General features: G+C 34.4%; 1 protein-coding gene across 5 annotated transcripts in view; it reads left to right on the top strand.

Annotated features, from left to right (window-relative positions):
- Window positions 1-2642: 2642 nt before the first annotated feature.
- LOC114657202 (killer cell lectin-like receptor subfamily B member 1B allele B) overlaps window positions 2643-15978 on the top strand; it is a 509866-nt gene continuing 496530 nt past the window's right edge. For 3 of the 5 annotated variants that reach the window (XM_051931738.1, XM_051931742.1, XM_051931737.1), the window contains exon 1: window positions 2643-2832. In XM_051931738.1, the coding sequence (XP_051787698.1) occupies window positions 2736-2832 (97 nt within the window). In that variant the 5' untranslated portion in view covers window positions 2643-2735. The remainder of the gene's footprint in view (window positions 2833-15978) is intronic. The other 2 variants (XM_051931740.1, XM_051931739.1) reach the window with 1 other exon arrangement.

The following is a 15978-nucleotide window of genomic DNA, read 5'->3' as shown; positions in this document are numbered from 1 at the left end:
CTCCTACCTTATTTCTATGTAAATACAGTAAATAATAGTGAGTAGTACTACACAGTGATTTATTTTAATTATTTTTTTAATATGTTAAACCTTTCAGTTTTTTAGTATGCATTGCTTAGGAAAATTAAAGCAGATGTTGAATATATAAAACAGGTACAAAACTTGGTACAATCAAATGATTGTGGGGGCTGGAGGAGGGAATGAATATATTCCCAATTACTATTTTTGAAATACTTAGTGTTATTCTAGAAAAGTGTCTTCATACAGGCTCATTTTTTAGCCTGTATGCTGAAAAATGTGATTTTATTTTAGTGCTTATATTCTACTTCACAAGAAAGTAATACTGTATGTTAATTTTTACATTAAATTAAAAGTAGCACAAACAAAAAATGTCTTAAATTCTATTGACTGAACCTCTCAAGCTAGTCAAACATTTTTTTTAGTTAAGTCTTTTTTTATATTTATATTTTACCTGCAGGTCTGATTCTTTGTTAACTTTTTTGGTGCACTGAAGTGAGCCTTTAATGTGGCAGAGAATTAAATATTAGGAAAAAAAATACTTTGAATACAATTAATATTATATCTAATGAAATGAATACTTGGGTTTAAAGTCCTTTATCTTCACATAAAGATTGTTTTCTTTCATTTTTCCCTAATCTATAATTAACAATTTTACTTTAGAATTGACTTTAAAATACAGGTACTACTAAATGGTGTATAAAGCTTTAAATAATCTGGTTCCTTCCTATATTTTGGGATATCTGACCCCCCCTTCTTATTCCTAGAGCTAAGCATAAAAGAAGTGGTGAGGTGGCATTTTCCTGTTATACACCAAAAATATGGAGATAATTTACCAACAGAGATACACAGGGCTAACACCGTGGGTTATTTAAAAAAACTCATACAAACACACTTTTTTAATTTGCCTTTATCACAGCAAAATGTTATTTGTGCTTCTAATACACTACACATGTATAGAAATTATCATATTCTTCATGGATTTGCAATCACTATTAATCTACAATTAATTTCTCTGCTTTCTGTTCTGTTTTTCCTGTGGTGGCATTTTGCACCAGCTTCCACCTGTTTTGCTCGAATGAATGTGGATGTACCAGCTGTTCATGAGACCCACTGCATCAAATCCTCTGGTATGAAGCCTGGAAACAATGAGGAATGACAGGACATTTATGTTAATTACTGTAGATTGCCTAGTGTGAAGTGTGCAGTCTTTTGGCCTTGGAACCCCTATCCGGAGGTTTTTTTTTCCCCTGTCCTCCTAGCTATCTCACCTTATCATCCTACTCATCTTTAGAGACTTAGAATACAATGATATATATAAGAACTCTGCCTTTCTACTAATTATATATCTATTTTATGAAAGCCCGGATTGATTTACATTTTGTTATTTATTCATTATTATTCTTAACTAATTCAATTTGGTTTTCTTTTCTTATAATTTTTCCTTTGGAGATACTGTAAAACGCTTTGAGCTACATCTTGTGTATGAAAATATGCTATAGATGTAAATGTTATTATGTTTGTTATTTACAAGTATGCTTTAAGATAAACTGGTGTCCTTGTCAAAGGCTACTTCCTGCTCTGTGTTTAATGCTTCCAGAATTGGCCCCAGCTCACAACCTGATACTGTAATAAAAAGGTTTTTAAAAATGGCTGAATTCAGTAAGAAATTAAGAAACTGAAGAAATATGGCAATACATTTAAATAAAACAAATATTCAAGCTGGATGAATAGGGTCACAATGATATTTCTAAGTAATGCTGATCTCTGAAAATTGTCTTGAAAACTTTAGAGTTTTTGCTAAAAAATATAAAATTTTCAGACTCACTTATTTTTTTTCAAGGGCATAGGGGGATGGGGTTGGGGTCTAGTGCCTTTCCAGACAGCCTCAGGAATAAAGCAGGAAATAAACCTGAAAAGAGCACTAGTCAATCTAAGGGTTCACTCATACACACTCAAATAAAGAGATAATTTAAAATTGACAATTAACCTTAGTTGGAAAAAAAATAACATTTTCAGAAGTTAAAATATAATTTTTCATTTTTCTAGAGAAGACCTATATTTTTTAACAACACTATATTGTCCTTATCATTTTTATAGCATGTATTTTTCATAAAGTGTTTAATATATCTGTGGTGGGCTGGCGCCCTGCCTGGGGTTTGTTTCCTGCCTTGTTCCCTGTGTTGGCTGGGATTGGCTCCAGCAGATCCCCGTAACCCTGTAGTTAGAATATAGTGGGTTGGATAATGGATGGATGGATGAATGTTTAATATATGTTTTATATATTTTATGATACTAGTTTTTATGGATTGCTTCACATTACAATGGTTAGTAATGATCTGTCTTTCAAGAATTCTCTGTGCTTTTTGACTGTGATATGTAAAGGAAGTACAGATAACATTTTTAAAGAATCAAAAGGCCTATAATTAATTGGTCTAAATATAGTACTTAAGTCACAGATTTTTGACAATAAAGATGCCTGCTAATTCAAAAAAAGCTTTTTGGTTAATTTCTATTAATTTAACTGCTATTAAAAAACAGTGCTAATAAAAATGTATGTTTGTTTATTTTTTCATTTTAAATGTGACTCAGACTGCACATCCTTCCAAAACCTTTGACCTCTCTCTCTCTTGGCTCGCTCGCTCTCTTTGCGTCATACTCCTTTGCTCTTTTTTGTTTAGCTGCTGATTTTGTGCTATACACAGAAGAGGAAAAAGATGTCTGTGCAGATCACCTATGCAGAAGTAAACATAAAAAGAGATGGGAAGGAGAAGGAGAAAACACGTGGCTTTATGTCTTTAGAGAGAAAGACAGGTACATTTTCATTTTTGTGCTTTTTTTTTTTTTTTAATCTATATGGGCATGTGTTATGGCTGATAATGAAAAATTGGTCTTTACAGGGAGCAGCACTAATCACTGCATTGTTATGCTAAATAACATTTAAATTTACATTTTAAAAAGTTTGCTTAAAATTAACACTTTATTTGAACATTAAAACTGAATAATGTCTAATACCAATAAGCTGAAACCTCTTTGATCAGACTTAAATGGTTCAAGATGAAAATGAATTATATGCTTGTAGCATATACTGTAATTTATGTAAGTTTTCTGAGGTTGAAACATTACTTAATTTAGTCAGCTAAGCAAGATCCAACTGTTGTGTAAAGTATAAAATAATGATGTCTATTACAGCCAAAATAGACTAAATATGTGGTTTTGCAATCCCAGCAGGATGCACAAAATTCATCCATACCTCCACTTTCAGATAAGTCAAATGCTGTTTTAAAAACACTATATACTCATATAATATATATAACTGACTGTATATTTTAGTTATCTCATTCTTATGAAATATTTCATTTTCAGTATACATGGTGCAAACATATCTTATTTTTACTACTTTACGTACATATGTAACAGTTCATGAAGAAATGACCGTACACTTTACATTTTATTATTGGATTTAATCAACATGGTGAAATTAGCCTTTAAATAACAACTCAAAAGGTACTTTATCGACAGACTTTCACTTACAACTGTTTTTCAGGAAATAAAACATTTTAACAAAAATTGATATATAAAATGACCAGTTAAGTTCAATCAAAGTAATTAAACTTGACATTTCTTTCAAATTACATAGTTCTCACAGAAACAACTAAGTAGAAATGTAGCACAGAATCATGCAATATTAAATAATTGCCTATTGAAATTAAATGTATTAACATAAAAGAATGAGTAAGGATATAATGAAATCTTATTGAAGAACAGGCAACTGTGCAAAATCTGTAAAAAATATCAACAGTCTACTTCATAATGTTGGGTGTTTGGAATAAATGTGATCAATAATCAAAGAGTATCAAATTAGAAGTGCCAACAGGCAATGGTGGAGAATTATGCTAATAGTGGAAAAGGCCTGGCAAAGCATTACTAGGGTGAAAACCTAGCTCTTGGAGATGGCCATGGGTTCCAGACCTCAGGCAGTAATTGACTGTAAAGGATTTTCAACCAAATATCAAAAATGACCATTATATTTATGATTTTGTTAGTTTGTCCAAATACTTTTGAGCTCCTGGAAATGGGGGAGCAATGCAGAAAAATGGCTATCATTCCTAAACTGCTCATACAATATTTTTTGGTAAACTCCTTAACTTAAAGCTGAAAGTCTACACTCCAATCACACAATGATTGCTTAATTTCAAATCCACTGTGGTAGCACACAGAGCCAAACTTATGAAAATTGTGTCACTGTCCAAATATTTTTAGACCTGACTGTATTTCTACATTTTTAAATACATAATGTACTTTTTTATTGTAGTACATATTTTTAAATATATTACCCTGGTATTGAAAATATAATTCAATAGTATTTTTATATTGAAGTGTATCCAAGAGCAAATTACATTATGATACATCACTAATTATTAACCCCAAATTAACCTTATAGCCTGAAATGTTCATTTCTCACTACAAAACTTGGTTGGAAATTTGCTACTAAAATATGATGATTTCAAATAAACTCTGCCTAAAAGACCTTTTTCAAATGTTTAGCATTTTTGCTGTTGACATAGTAAATCGTCTTTTTTATCATAGTTTTTTTACTTTTGTAGCTTGATATCCTACATGAGAATATATAACTTTTAATTAATATACATTTGCTTAAGAACCAATGGTCTAATATTCCAGACCTATTTATAGTTATAATTGTTAGCCTGACAGGAGATTTATTTACATGCAGAAACTAAGAAATATACATTTAACTAATTTCCCACCAACAACAACATAAACAAATTTGTAAAGTCTATACAGATATATGCAAATGACATCATCAAATAGATGTGACTTTTATGGGTACAGTAGACCCTAAAATAAGACTAGATGCTCTAAAATAAAGACAAATGCTATGTTTTATTATCAGAGAGATATTCAGAACAGAAGGAGTAAGGCACATATTCAACAAAAAGAGTTAGACATGCACATATACAAAATACTAAACACTATCACCACACTGGGCCTACCTGTACAAGTTTTTGTTCCTATCTAACGCTAAAACAACTAGTTCACTATTCAGTCCAGTTGCAATCCTTCCTACCTCCAGATACCTGCTTCCATAACAGTGGCCTCTTTCCCCTCATTTACATCAAATAAGCAGTTATCTCTATGTTCCCACCTAACTCCAGACCTAGCAGAAGGGATTAGCAGCCTGACCCGGGTATATTTCCAATGTCACTCAGTTTCTCCAAAGAAGTACTTTCAGGTCCACTCTGTAAAACCCTAGCAAGTACCTGAGCTTCCTGGCAACCCCAGGAATCACTGCAAACATACATGTTCAAGGTACAGACATCAATGAAGAACCTGAAGTAAGAATTAAATATTAACATACTTTATCCAACCATCCATTAAAACATTCTCGCTGGGAATTACATGTTTACTTGTATAGTAAGTACAGTAAATTCCATAACAGCTCACCATATGTTCATTTACAATGTCAGTTGTTCTAATGTGACTATACAGTATAGTGAACAAAGGAATAAATAAACTGTTTTCTTAAAGTCAAAGAAAGCACAGAGAAATGTTTCAGCATTGAATACGTTGCAGCCTATATGATGAAGCAGCTACTTATGTGAATGATTTTTAGTGGGTTACAGCAAATTCAAAATAATGTGTATTCATTGTGAAAACTGTTTATTTTTTTCCCTTACAAAAAAAATAACCAAATAAATCAGCTACCTGTCAGAAACATGAGTCTGGATACACATTACGTTGCATATATTAGACACAATATAATTGTAAGTATGTTTGTTTTAATAGATTGAGTGAAATGTATATTATATTATATTATATTTCAGATATAGCCTTAAAATATGCATTTGAAATACAAATATTTTACATTGTACTGAAAGATATGTCGACATTTTTTTTGTTTGCTAAGGTCTTGAGTTATAAGGTCACATATCTGGGCAGTTTTGGTGGCACAGTGGTTAGCTGTTCTGTATCATGAATGTATTAAACTTGCATGTTCTTCCCAATCTGTGTCGATTTCACTCCAACTAACTCAGTTTTCCTCTCACATTCCAAAGAGATGCATGTTGAGTTAATTACCAATTCTAAATTGGCCTCATTTGAGTGGGGTCTTTGATGTTTGGTTCCTGCCTTGTACCCAATGCTTCTAAGATGGGCTCTGACCCTCTGTGACCTGAATTATTTAAGTGGTTTTACAAATGTTATATTATTCCAATTTTTTTTATTTGACCTATTTTCTAAGTTAAACTTGTGTATTACTACATTTCCTCCAATTAACTTGAATACCGACAAGTGAGCAAGGTAGAAAACTTTCTGTTTAATACTTTGTTTTTGTTCTAAATTTCAACATTCTAATATTCACTTTAATTACATTTGCTTTGAGAGGACCTGGCTTGCTAAACATTGTTTCATACACAAAGTATTGCTAGCACTAAGCTGATTTTGTTTAAAATTAATCTAGTAAAGCAGGGAAGTTTGAAGTTTTAAAATATTGAAGCTTTTTTTCTTAACAAAGCATGTATATGACAGAAATAGATTACAAGCAATTAACAATTAGAAATGGAGAAAGAAAGAGAGAGAGAGAGAGAAACATTGTAATGTTAACACTACAGACAACAATGATTAAGAAAAGGAGCTCGACCTTTCTAAACTCAGAAAACCCTTCAATATAAGTTCCAGAAATTCGGCAGTTTTTCTGTCTTTCGAAATATGGCCAACATAGACTTTTGTTTACTTTTAATTTTGAATCCTTAATACATGAAGGCTATGCTGCTGAATAAATGCTTGCTGCATAATGCATCATCCTCAGGGTTGGGAACACTATACAGCTCTTAACTCAAAGATAATATATAGCTAGGACATCAGGTTTTCAAGGGCTTTAAGTAAGTTAGGACTGTTGATTAAATGCTGACTGTAAGCTTCTCTAGAAAAAAGTCACAGTCCCTGTCATTGAGTCAATTTTGTAATCATTTTGTAGTAAATGGTCCATTGATTCAAGTCAGGTTTGAAATATCATTCATACACTAATCCTAACCCTAAAAACACCCCGCAAATGATTTTGAGAAGCTGCTCTGGCAATGCTGTTTTGAATTTAAGGATTCTGTATTGTGATGACGCAAATATGAATCCGGTGATTTTTTCATTTTTCTCAAGTCTGCCCTTGTACAGTGTATAATCATTTAATTTAATATTTCTGATAAAAGCAAACTATACAAATAATTTTTACCACAATTCAAGTCAAGCACGTTAAAGAATTGTTACAGAATCTTTGGTACAAAGTAAACAATGCAAATTACAACCATATCTCCATCCATTCATTTTCAGATCTTCTTAATCCAAAGGTGGGTCATGGAATACAAGTATGTTTCTAGACAACAATGGACATTAGACACCCTAAAGAGCATACCAATCCATTACTTGACACACACTCACAAATGCATACACCTACATTCACACAAACAGGGATAAATAAAATCTGACAATTAACCAAACAGGTATATCTGTGAGACACAGGAATATGAAAAATATGGGAGAAAAGAAATAGTAATTATTTCATCACCATCTTGTACTATGTGCAAATATATCTTTGTGTATAAAATTAATTCTGTGCATTTAATAATCAATATGATACATGTGTATACTAATTCTTTTATAGTGTCATTTCATGTTTTTGCACAAGTTATCTGTAGTTATGAAGAAAAAAAAGCAACTAAAAACATAACAACATTCTTATATCTGTTTATTATAATTTATGTTCACAAGGTTTCAGAGTTATTTTTGATATCATTAAGTACAAGTCACAGACCAAACCTGGTCCAGACACCAGTCCATCAGAGTGGCCATTAATTCACACACAGCCATCAATAATAGCCAATTAACCAATACGCACATCTTTATAATGTAGAAGACTAGAATGCCCTGAGAAAAATCCCTGAAGACATGATAAGAATGTACAGTTTTGAACCAAAGATATTGTTTTGCCCTTTACAAACATGATATTTGATAAAGCTCATAAGCAATTCACTGGACACAAAAGCACTACGTAATACTGACAGTGCCAGAAGTTTATTCAATTCCTCTGCCCTAAAAGTATCTATTTGTGGTATCTGTAATGCATCTTGAAATGCCTTAGATCGTTCCTCTCCCAAACTATGCGACTCTTCAATTCCACCCAGGGGGGTAAACATTAACATTATACAAAGTTATACCTGCATTATTATCAATCTTTAATTTAATATTGTTTTTTTGTATCAGTATGCTGCTGCTGGATATTGTGAATTTCCCCTTGGGATTAATAAAGTATCTATCTATGTATCTATCTATCTAAATTTGTGCTTTATATTTTTATGGTCAATGGTTTTGTCTCCGTTTGTGCTGGTGATTGCTGGGATTGCATTGCAAACTTCTTGCTTGTTGAGCTAAGATATTATTAGCTTTCTCTCCTTGTTCATAATAATGATGTCTTGATTTAAGTATAAGTTGTTCAGTTTCTTTAGCTGTTAAGAGGTTGAGCTCTGAATGCAGAGCCTGCCTTTTCCTATGAAGCGTCTCGTCTAGTAATTTTGATTAGCTCTGATACCTTCTTGGTTTTCCAATTTATTTTTGTGGGAAAGATATGAAATAATCTGTCCTCTTAAGAAGGCCTTCAGGGTTTCCCAGAGTGTTCCTGCAGAAACCTCTGAGGGTGTATTCGTCTCAAAAAAAACTGATTTTGGTGTTTACTTCCAGAGGGGATTAAAGTGGAGAAGGACAAACAAACTGAAATTGCCTTTACTACACTATTGGCACGTAGACTTATCTTGCTCAACTGGAAGAATCCTAACTCTCCCCTTTTAAGTCAATGGGTAACTGATGTTATATATTATTTGAAATTGGAAAAAATTTAATTCTCACTTAGAGGATCTGTGCAGAAATTTTTCCAAACCTGGCAGGATCTAATCAATAACATTTTAGAATAAGCTTTTAAAGCACTGAGGAAGCAGATTCTCTCCCTTTTTTGTCTTCTCCATTTATTTATATTCACTTATTACTCTATTTGCTTATTTTTACTAGGTTTAAATTTTATACTGCTGGCCATGCTCTCTTTCTCAGGGGTGGGGGTTGATTTGTTTTCAATCCTATTCTTGTAAAATTGATGTATTTGTATGGAATGTTGGGTGATCTCAATAAAATCAATAAAAAAAACTAAAAAAAAAAAAAAAACTTTTTTGCTTGGATATAAATTCTGTACAGTTTTTGTCTGCTAATAAAAGTGGATTAAGAGGCCATCTGCGAGATGAGTATGTGGGGAATAGTGATTTTAGCTCCAAAATCAAGAGGGCATGGCCAGAAATAACAATAGCATTGTTCTTATAATATTTAATCATAGGCAAGAAGTTGTTATCTACAAAGAAATAATCAATTCTTGAGTAGCAATGATTCACTGGTGAGTAGAAGGAATATGCTCTTGTGTTTGGGTTTAGAAATCTCCAGGGGTCTGATAAGTTGTGGTCAGTTAGAAACTGTGTAATTGTCTTTGCAGTGTTAGATGTCATTGACGCCTGTGGCAGGAGACCTATCTAGGTCATGATTTAAAACACAATTAAAGTCCCCAGCCATTATAATTTTATTAGTGTTCACATTGGGAATGGAAGCAAATACATTTTGCATGAATTCCCTATCATCAACATTGGGTGCATAAATATGTATTAAAATCACTTTACAGTTAAATAAAGTACCTATGACAATCACAGGATCAGATACTACATCTGATACTACAAATGAGACTGTTCTACAGTATGTATAAGAATTCCCACACCTCTAGTTTTCTTTGTAAAGCTGGAATGGAATATTTGACCAGTCCAGTCTTTGTGCAGCCGAAACTGATTCTTGCTTAATAAGTGGGTCTCCTGTAAAAATACTATTTTAGCATTTAGACCTGTTAGGTGAGAGAATACATTCTTTCCCTTTAATTTGTGATTCAGGCCTTTAACATTCCAGCTCACAAAGTTAACTGTCCGGTCTTTGAGACATTGCTTCTGAGCTTTTATTGCCATTTTTAAGTCTTAACTGAAAATAAGACAGCTTTGACCTTACTTTCCAATTTTCCCAGGAGTTACTGCCCTGAAGGCTATTGTTACGTTGCCATTTATAATTACAAGGATTAAAAAGATAGATTAGATATACCTTGCTCTCTTTCTCTCTCTCCCTAGTCCCCCCATAATTGAGATATCTATTGCCAATACAGTCCAATTACTATAATCATAAAATCTAATCTTCAGCAATCTTGAGATAGTAAAATAGTAAGCCCAGGGAATGGTTTGAATGTTAAGTGAAGGGTATGATGTTAAAGATTATTAATTTCTTCAACATATTCATTCATATACGCATATAATTGTAATTAAAGCATAAATAAAAAGTGTCTGAGAAGGGAAAAGAATGTATAGTTACAGTACCAGTATCATTGCAAGTGGATCAAACAACTGGCAAGATCGTCTTTGCCATGCCAAGACAGGATGCGACTCACGATTGTATTTCAAAAAAGTGTTGGAATCAGCTTTCTTAACTCTTTTTCTACTTCCTTCATAGTGGTAAAGATGTAATATTTGTCTTGAATATCCACGTTCAGTTTGGCAGGGTACAGGAAGCTGTATCTGATCTTGGCTTTCCGTAAGCGCTGTTTAATCTTGTAAAGAGCTGCATGCTTAGCAGCTGTTGAGGGTGAGAAATCCGGGGAAATGTCAACATAAACAGTGATAGGAAAAACAGAACTTATAAATCTGAAACAACAAGATAAAAAGAATTGTAGATATACATCTGAAGAGGAAAAGGAAGGAGAAGGAATTAGTGTAGTTGAAGAAGGTAAATAGGTTTAAGTTTATTAGAAATATTAGGGAGGTGAGCCAAGGAAGAATGGCGAGGGCAACAATGTCACTAAGACACATATCCAACATATTATCTTTCAAATGGTTAACATCTGTTCTTTCTGTTAATTTGTTTAATAACGCTTTTACTTTATTAAAAGGTACTTTAGGTACTTTGGCCTCTTTAGCTTTATGTTCACAGCCATGGTTCTGAACTATTCAAAATATCTTTTGCTGTGTCATGCAGAACTGTAGCAATAGAAATGAGATTGAGTATCAAAGAGATGCAGTCATTTAAATTTCTGTTCTAAGGATTCTTCAGGTAAAGAAGAAAAATATATTCAGTAGTCATGTAGATTAGCATATACAAGTAAGGATTTGAATTTACTCTATACACATCAAAATAATGATGCAAACTTCCAAGTGGTCCGTTTGGTTGTGCAGTGTAGTGAGGTAGCTATGTCATTGTCGTTTCTGGGATCCAACGGTTTTCCATTCAAAGGATATGGTTGGCCAGACTGAGTCTTCTGTGGGTGATGGTGATATGAGTTTGCATGAGCCACTTCTTCGTAGAACCTCATTGTCGTTGATGTGACCATAGTATCTGATCTTGAGAATTTGGTGTAGACACTTCATAGAAGAAGTCAAGCTTCTTGTTGTTCTGTGGGTGATGGTGATATGAGTTTGTATGAGCCACTTCTTCGTAGAACCTCATTGTCGTTGATGTGGCCTTAGTATCTGATCTTGAGAATTTGGTGTAGACACCTTATAGAAGAAGTCAAGCTTCTTGTTGATACTTGTTGACGCCTTCCAGATTTCACTGGCATAAATGGATGTAGGAATTACAACAGAGATAAGCAGTTAGGACAACAATATTAAACAAAAACAAAATGGACAAAGAAATGGTACAGCAGGAAAATAATCAAGAAGGGAAACCAAAGAACTGATTGAACAAAGCTAGTGAGGAAATCAGGAATTCTAATCCAAAAAAACTGAGCAGGAAGTCCTGTGATGTTTAGGACAATATTGATGAAAACAGGCCATTCAATTCTAGAGTTGAAGAGTAAAATCAATACAGTACACAGATGCCAGAAGCTGTGTAAAGCCATCAGACATGATATAAGTAGATTCGTTACTTAAGTTTTGCACAATATTCTGTAATGTTTTACAAGTCCTACCACTCATTTTTGGGGTTTCTTGAGGCCTGGAATCTGAATCTGACATTAGTTTTCTGAATTAAGGCTTACTTTTCCATCTATCCATCCATTATCCAACCCACTACATCCTAACTACAGGGTCATGGGGGTCTGCTGGAACCAGTCCCAGCCAACACAGGGCGCAAGGCAGGGAACAAACCCCGGGCAGGGTGCCAGCCCACCGCACGGAAGGCTTACTTCTGCTTTTGTTATTTATTTTGTGCCATTTTTGCTGCCATTTTTATTCACAATCGTTGCTAGTTTGACATCCCATTTTAAGCACAGCTTCTTTTCTTTTAAGGGGTGTGTCCACAAAACAACCCTTATTGTACCTGGAAATCCTATTGCATTTGCTTCTCTTGTTTTTAACTTTCTGACCTTGATTTTTGTCTTATGATTTGGCTTTGGTGTCAGTGCTGGCTGACTGAGTTTTGGGCTTTTTTTCAGTTTTTGTCTTTGCCTTTTTGAATGCTAGAAAATTCAAAAGCTAAGATTACAACAAACACAACATCTGAAGCTGTAAGAGCTTGTAATAGCGCTGAATTTGAATGATCGAACACATAAGTCTGAGTGTTATAAGTGTGGTCTATTACTGAATTAACTGAATATATACTGTATATGTATAATGTGTTTGAACTCCCAAGATAATCTTTTATAATAAATTTTTTTACCTGCTTTTCTAAGATAATCTGAACATATTACCTGTTTAAACCAATAGATGTTTGTTATGTCATGTTTTACCTTAATACATACTAAAGTAATTTTTTTATTAAAAATAAAAAATAAACAAGGATATGGATAAGATACAAATGATACATTTAAAAAAGAAGATATCTAAAGCCATTCAGGATCTAACTATACGGACTGTATCATGTGGGGTCCCTACCACACATACCCACACAGCTGTACTGTATCTCTGTCTTACTTCTTCATCCCTTTCATCTTGGTATCTGGCATGTCTTCTTCTTGCCATTTATGCCCTTAACAATTCCTGGGTAGGAAAAATATCTAGGGACCTCCCAGGATCATTTTTTCAGAAGTCCCACTAGTTACTTAAGGTGTCCTGGCAATTCAGACCACAAGCCTTCATAATCTGACTGTCATAATGGGAAGCAAGGTGACACGTGCTAGATAATACGTCTCCCTGTGGGAAAAATGTAGAACTGCTTTTTAAATAAAAACACAGAATTTCATTTTTCCATTTTTTTTCTTTTGATCAAATTTTTATTGATATACAACAGGTGACATTTATAAGCAAAACATAAGTCAAAGTCAAAATGAACTTTATTGTCATCTCAGCCATATACAAGTATACAGATAGACGAAATTGCAAAGCTCAGTGTCCACAGTGTAACAACATGACGTGCAAATAATAAATTAAAAATAGAATTAAAATTTAAATTTAAAATTAAAACACAAACAAGACAAGACCTTGTGCAAAGACAAGACAAATAAGTAGCAGCAATATTGATGTGTAAGATATGTAATATAATAAATAAATAATAAATAATAGATATAGATAATACAGAAATTATCAGTGTATGATAATAGTTGTTTAAGACGTGTGTAAACAATGACAGGTCAGAATGTTTCACAGCAGAAGGATAACAAGAGTGTCAAAATACTTAAAGGTCAATATTAGATTTTCAGTTCTTTTCTACCTGCACACTCGTCTTTGCACGACAGTGGCTCGCATGTATAAAAGTTCTGTTTTTAGAGGTGGTTGAGGCCGTGTGGAAGGTCCCAGGGGGCAGCCTGGTGTTAAGGAGTCTAACAGCTTGAGGGTAAAAACTCTCCTGCAGCCTGGCAGATCTGGCTTTGATGCTGCAGTATGTTCTCTTGGATGTCAGAAGTGTGAAAAATCCATGTGAGGGGTGTAAGGGGTCCTGCACAATGCTGCAGGCCTTGCGGACACTGCGTTTGTAAAATATGTCCTGTTGTGAAGGGAGAGGCACCCCAATAATGTTCTCTGCTGTCTTCACTATCCTTTGCAGGCGTTTGCGGTCGGATATGTTGCACTTGCCATACCAGGCCGTGATGCAGCTGGTCAGAACACTCTCAATGGTGCCTCTGTAGAAAATGGTGAGGATGGAAGGGGGAAGACTTGCTCGCTTCAGTCGCCTCAGGAAGTGTAGTCTCTGCTGGGCTTTCTTGATTAGTGACGAGGTGTTATGTGTCCAGATGTTAATATTTAATAAGTATTAAAGTAATAACTATGCAGAATATACAACCCCCCCCCCCCCCCCCCAAGTGAAACTAAGTGAGTCCAGCCAAATCCTGCCACACTCAAAACTAAAAACAACAACCACGAAAGCCAAGGAGCCCAGACAGACCAGCAAGCGAGGGCACAGCATTAATACAATTAAGGATAAAAAAGGCTAAGGATACAGGCTGCAGGACATCTGTACGGACATCAGACCATTTCTCAATGTGAGAGCCAGATACCTCATTAATCCTTACCACAGAGAGTTCCAAAAGGTTCAAATTATAAAAGGAAGACTTTCAAATGAAAAGAGAAATGGAATCAGGCATTTTCCAGTGAGAGGCAATGGTAACGTTTGCTGCAAATGCCACTAAAGCAAATAGCCTCTACCTTATAACAAATGAAAGTAATGGAGACCAGTCTACAAATAGAAAAATGTGAGAAGCAAAGAAATATTACTAGAGAGAACAGATGTAAGAAAATCAAACACAAAGAAGAGCATTCTCAAAACATATGCATAAATGTGCCTGGTCTCCTCAAGGAACAGAGGTGATAATAAGGGTTAATGGACATATTGTCCATGGGTGGAATATAAAGGGAGAACAAACTTAAACTGGATTTGTTAATAACTAGGATTTCTTGATACCAGGTGACATTTTTAAAAACTAAATTCCATGAAATAGAAGGAGTAGAGAAAGGATTCTAGTGCCAAACTGAATTAATTGATAATAAGCTATGGAATGTCTCACACAATATTATTTATAAAATATATAGACATAGGTATATATACCTGTATAGGTAGGTGACACTGTAAGGAAGAATTTACACTGAGGGAGAGAAGCATGGGCAGAAGAAATTGGAAACCCCAATATTTTTCTACAACCCCAATTTCCAATGAAGTTGGGACGTTGTGTAAAACATAAAAAGAAACAGAATACAATGATTTGCAAATCCTTTTCAACCTATATTCAATTGAATACTGTACACTACAAAGACAAGATATTGAATGTTCAAACTGATAAACTTTATTGTTGTTTTGTAAATCTTCACTCATTTTGAATTTGATGCCTGCAACACATTCCAAAAAAGCTGGGACAGGGGCATGTTTACCACTGTGTTATATCACCTTTCCTTTTAACAACACTCGATAAGTGTTTGGGAACTGAGGACACCAATTGTTTAAGCTGTGTAGGTGGAATTCTTTCCCATTCTTGCTTGATGTACAACTTCAGTTGCTCAACAGTCCGGGGTCTCCGTTGTCGTATTTTGCGCTTCATAATGCGCCACACATTTTCAAAGGGAGACAGGTCTGGACTGCAGGCAGGCCAGTCTAGTACCCGCACTCTTTTACTACGAAGCCACACTGTTGTAACACATGCAGAATGTGGCTTCGCATTGTCCTGCTGAAATAAGCAGGGACATCCCTGAAAAAGACGTCGCTTGGATGGCAGCATATGTTGCTCCAAAACCTGTATGTACCTTTCAGCATTAATGGTGCCTTCACAGATGTGCAAGTTACCCATGCCATGGGCACTAACACACCCCCATACCATCATAGATGCTGGCTTTTGAACTTTGTGCTGATAACAATCCGGATGGTGCTTTTCCTCTTTGGCCCAGAGGACACGACGTCCATGATTTCCAAAAACATTTTGAAATGTGGACTCGCCAGACCACAGCACACTTTTTCACTTTGCGT

Source organism: Erpetoichthys calabaricus, chromosome 9 (genome assembly GCF_900747795.2).
Source record: "Erpetoichthys calabaricus chromosome 9, fErpCal1.3, whole genome shotgun sequence".
Taxonomy (NCBI): Eukaryota; Metazoa; Chordata; class Cladistia; order Polypteriformes; family Polypteridae; genus Erpetoichthys; species Erpetoichthys calabaricus.
The sequence above is the reverse complement of the archived record's forward strand: the minus strand, read 5'-3'. Positions and strand labels throughout refer to the sequence as shown.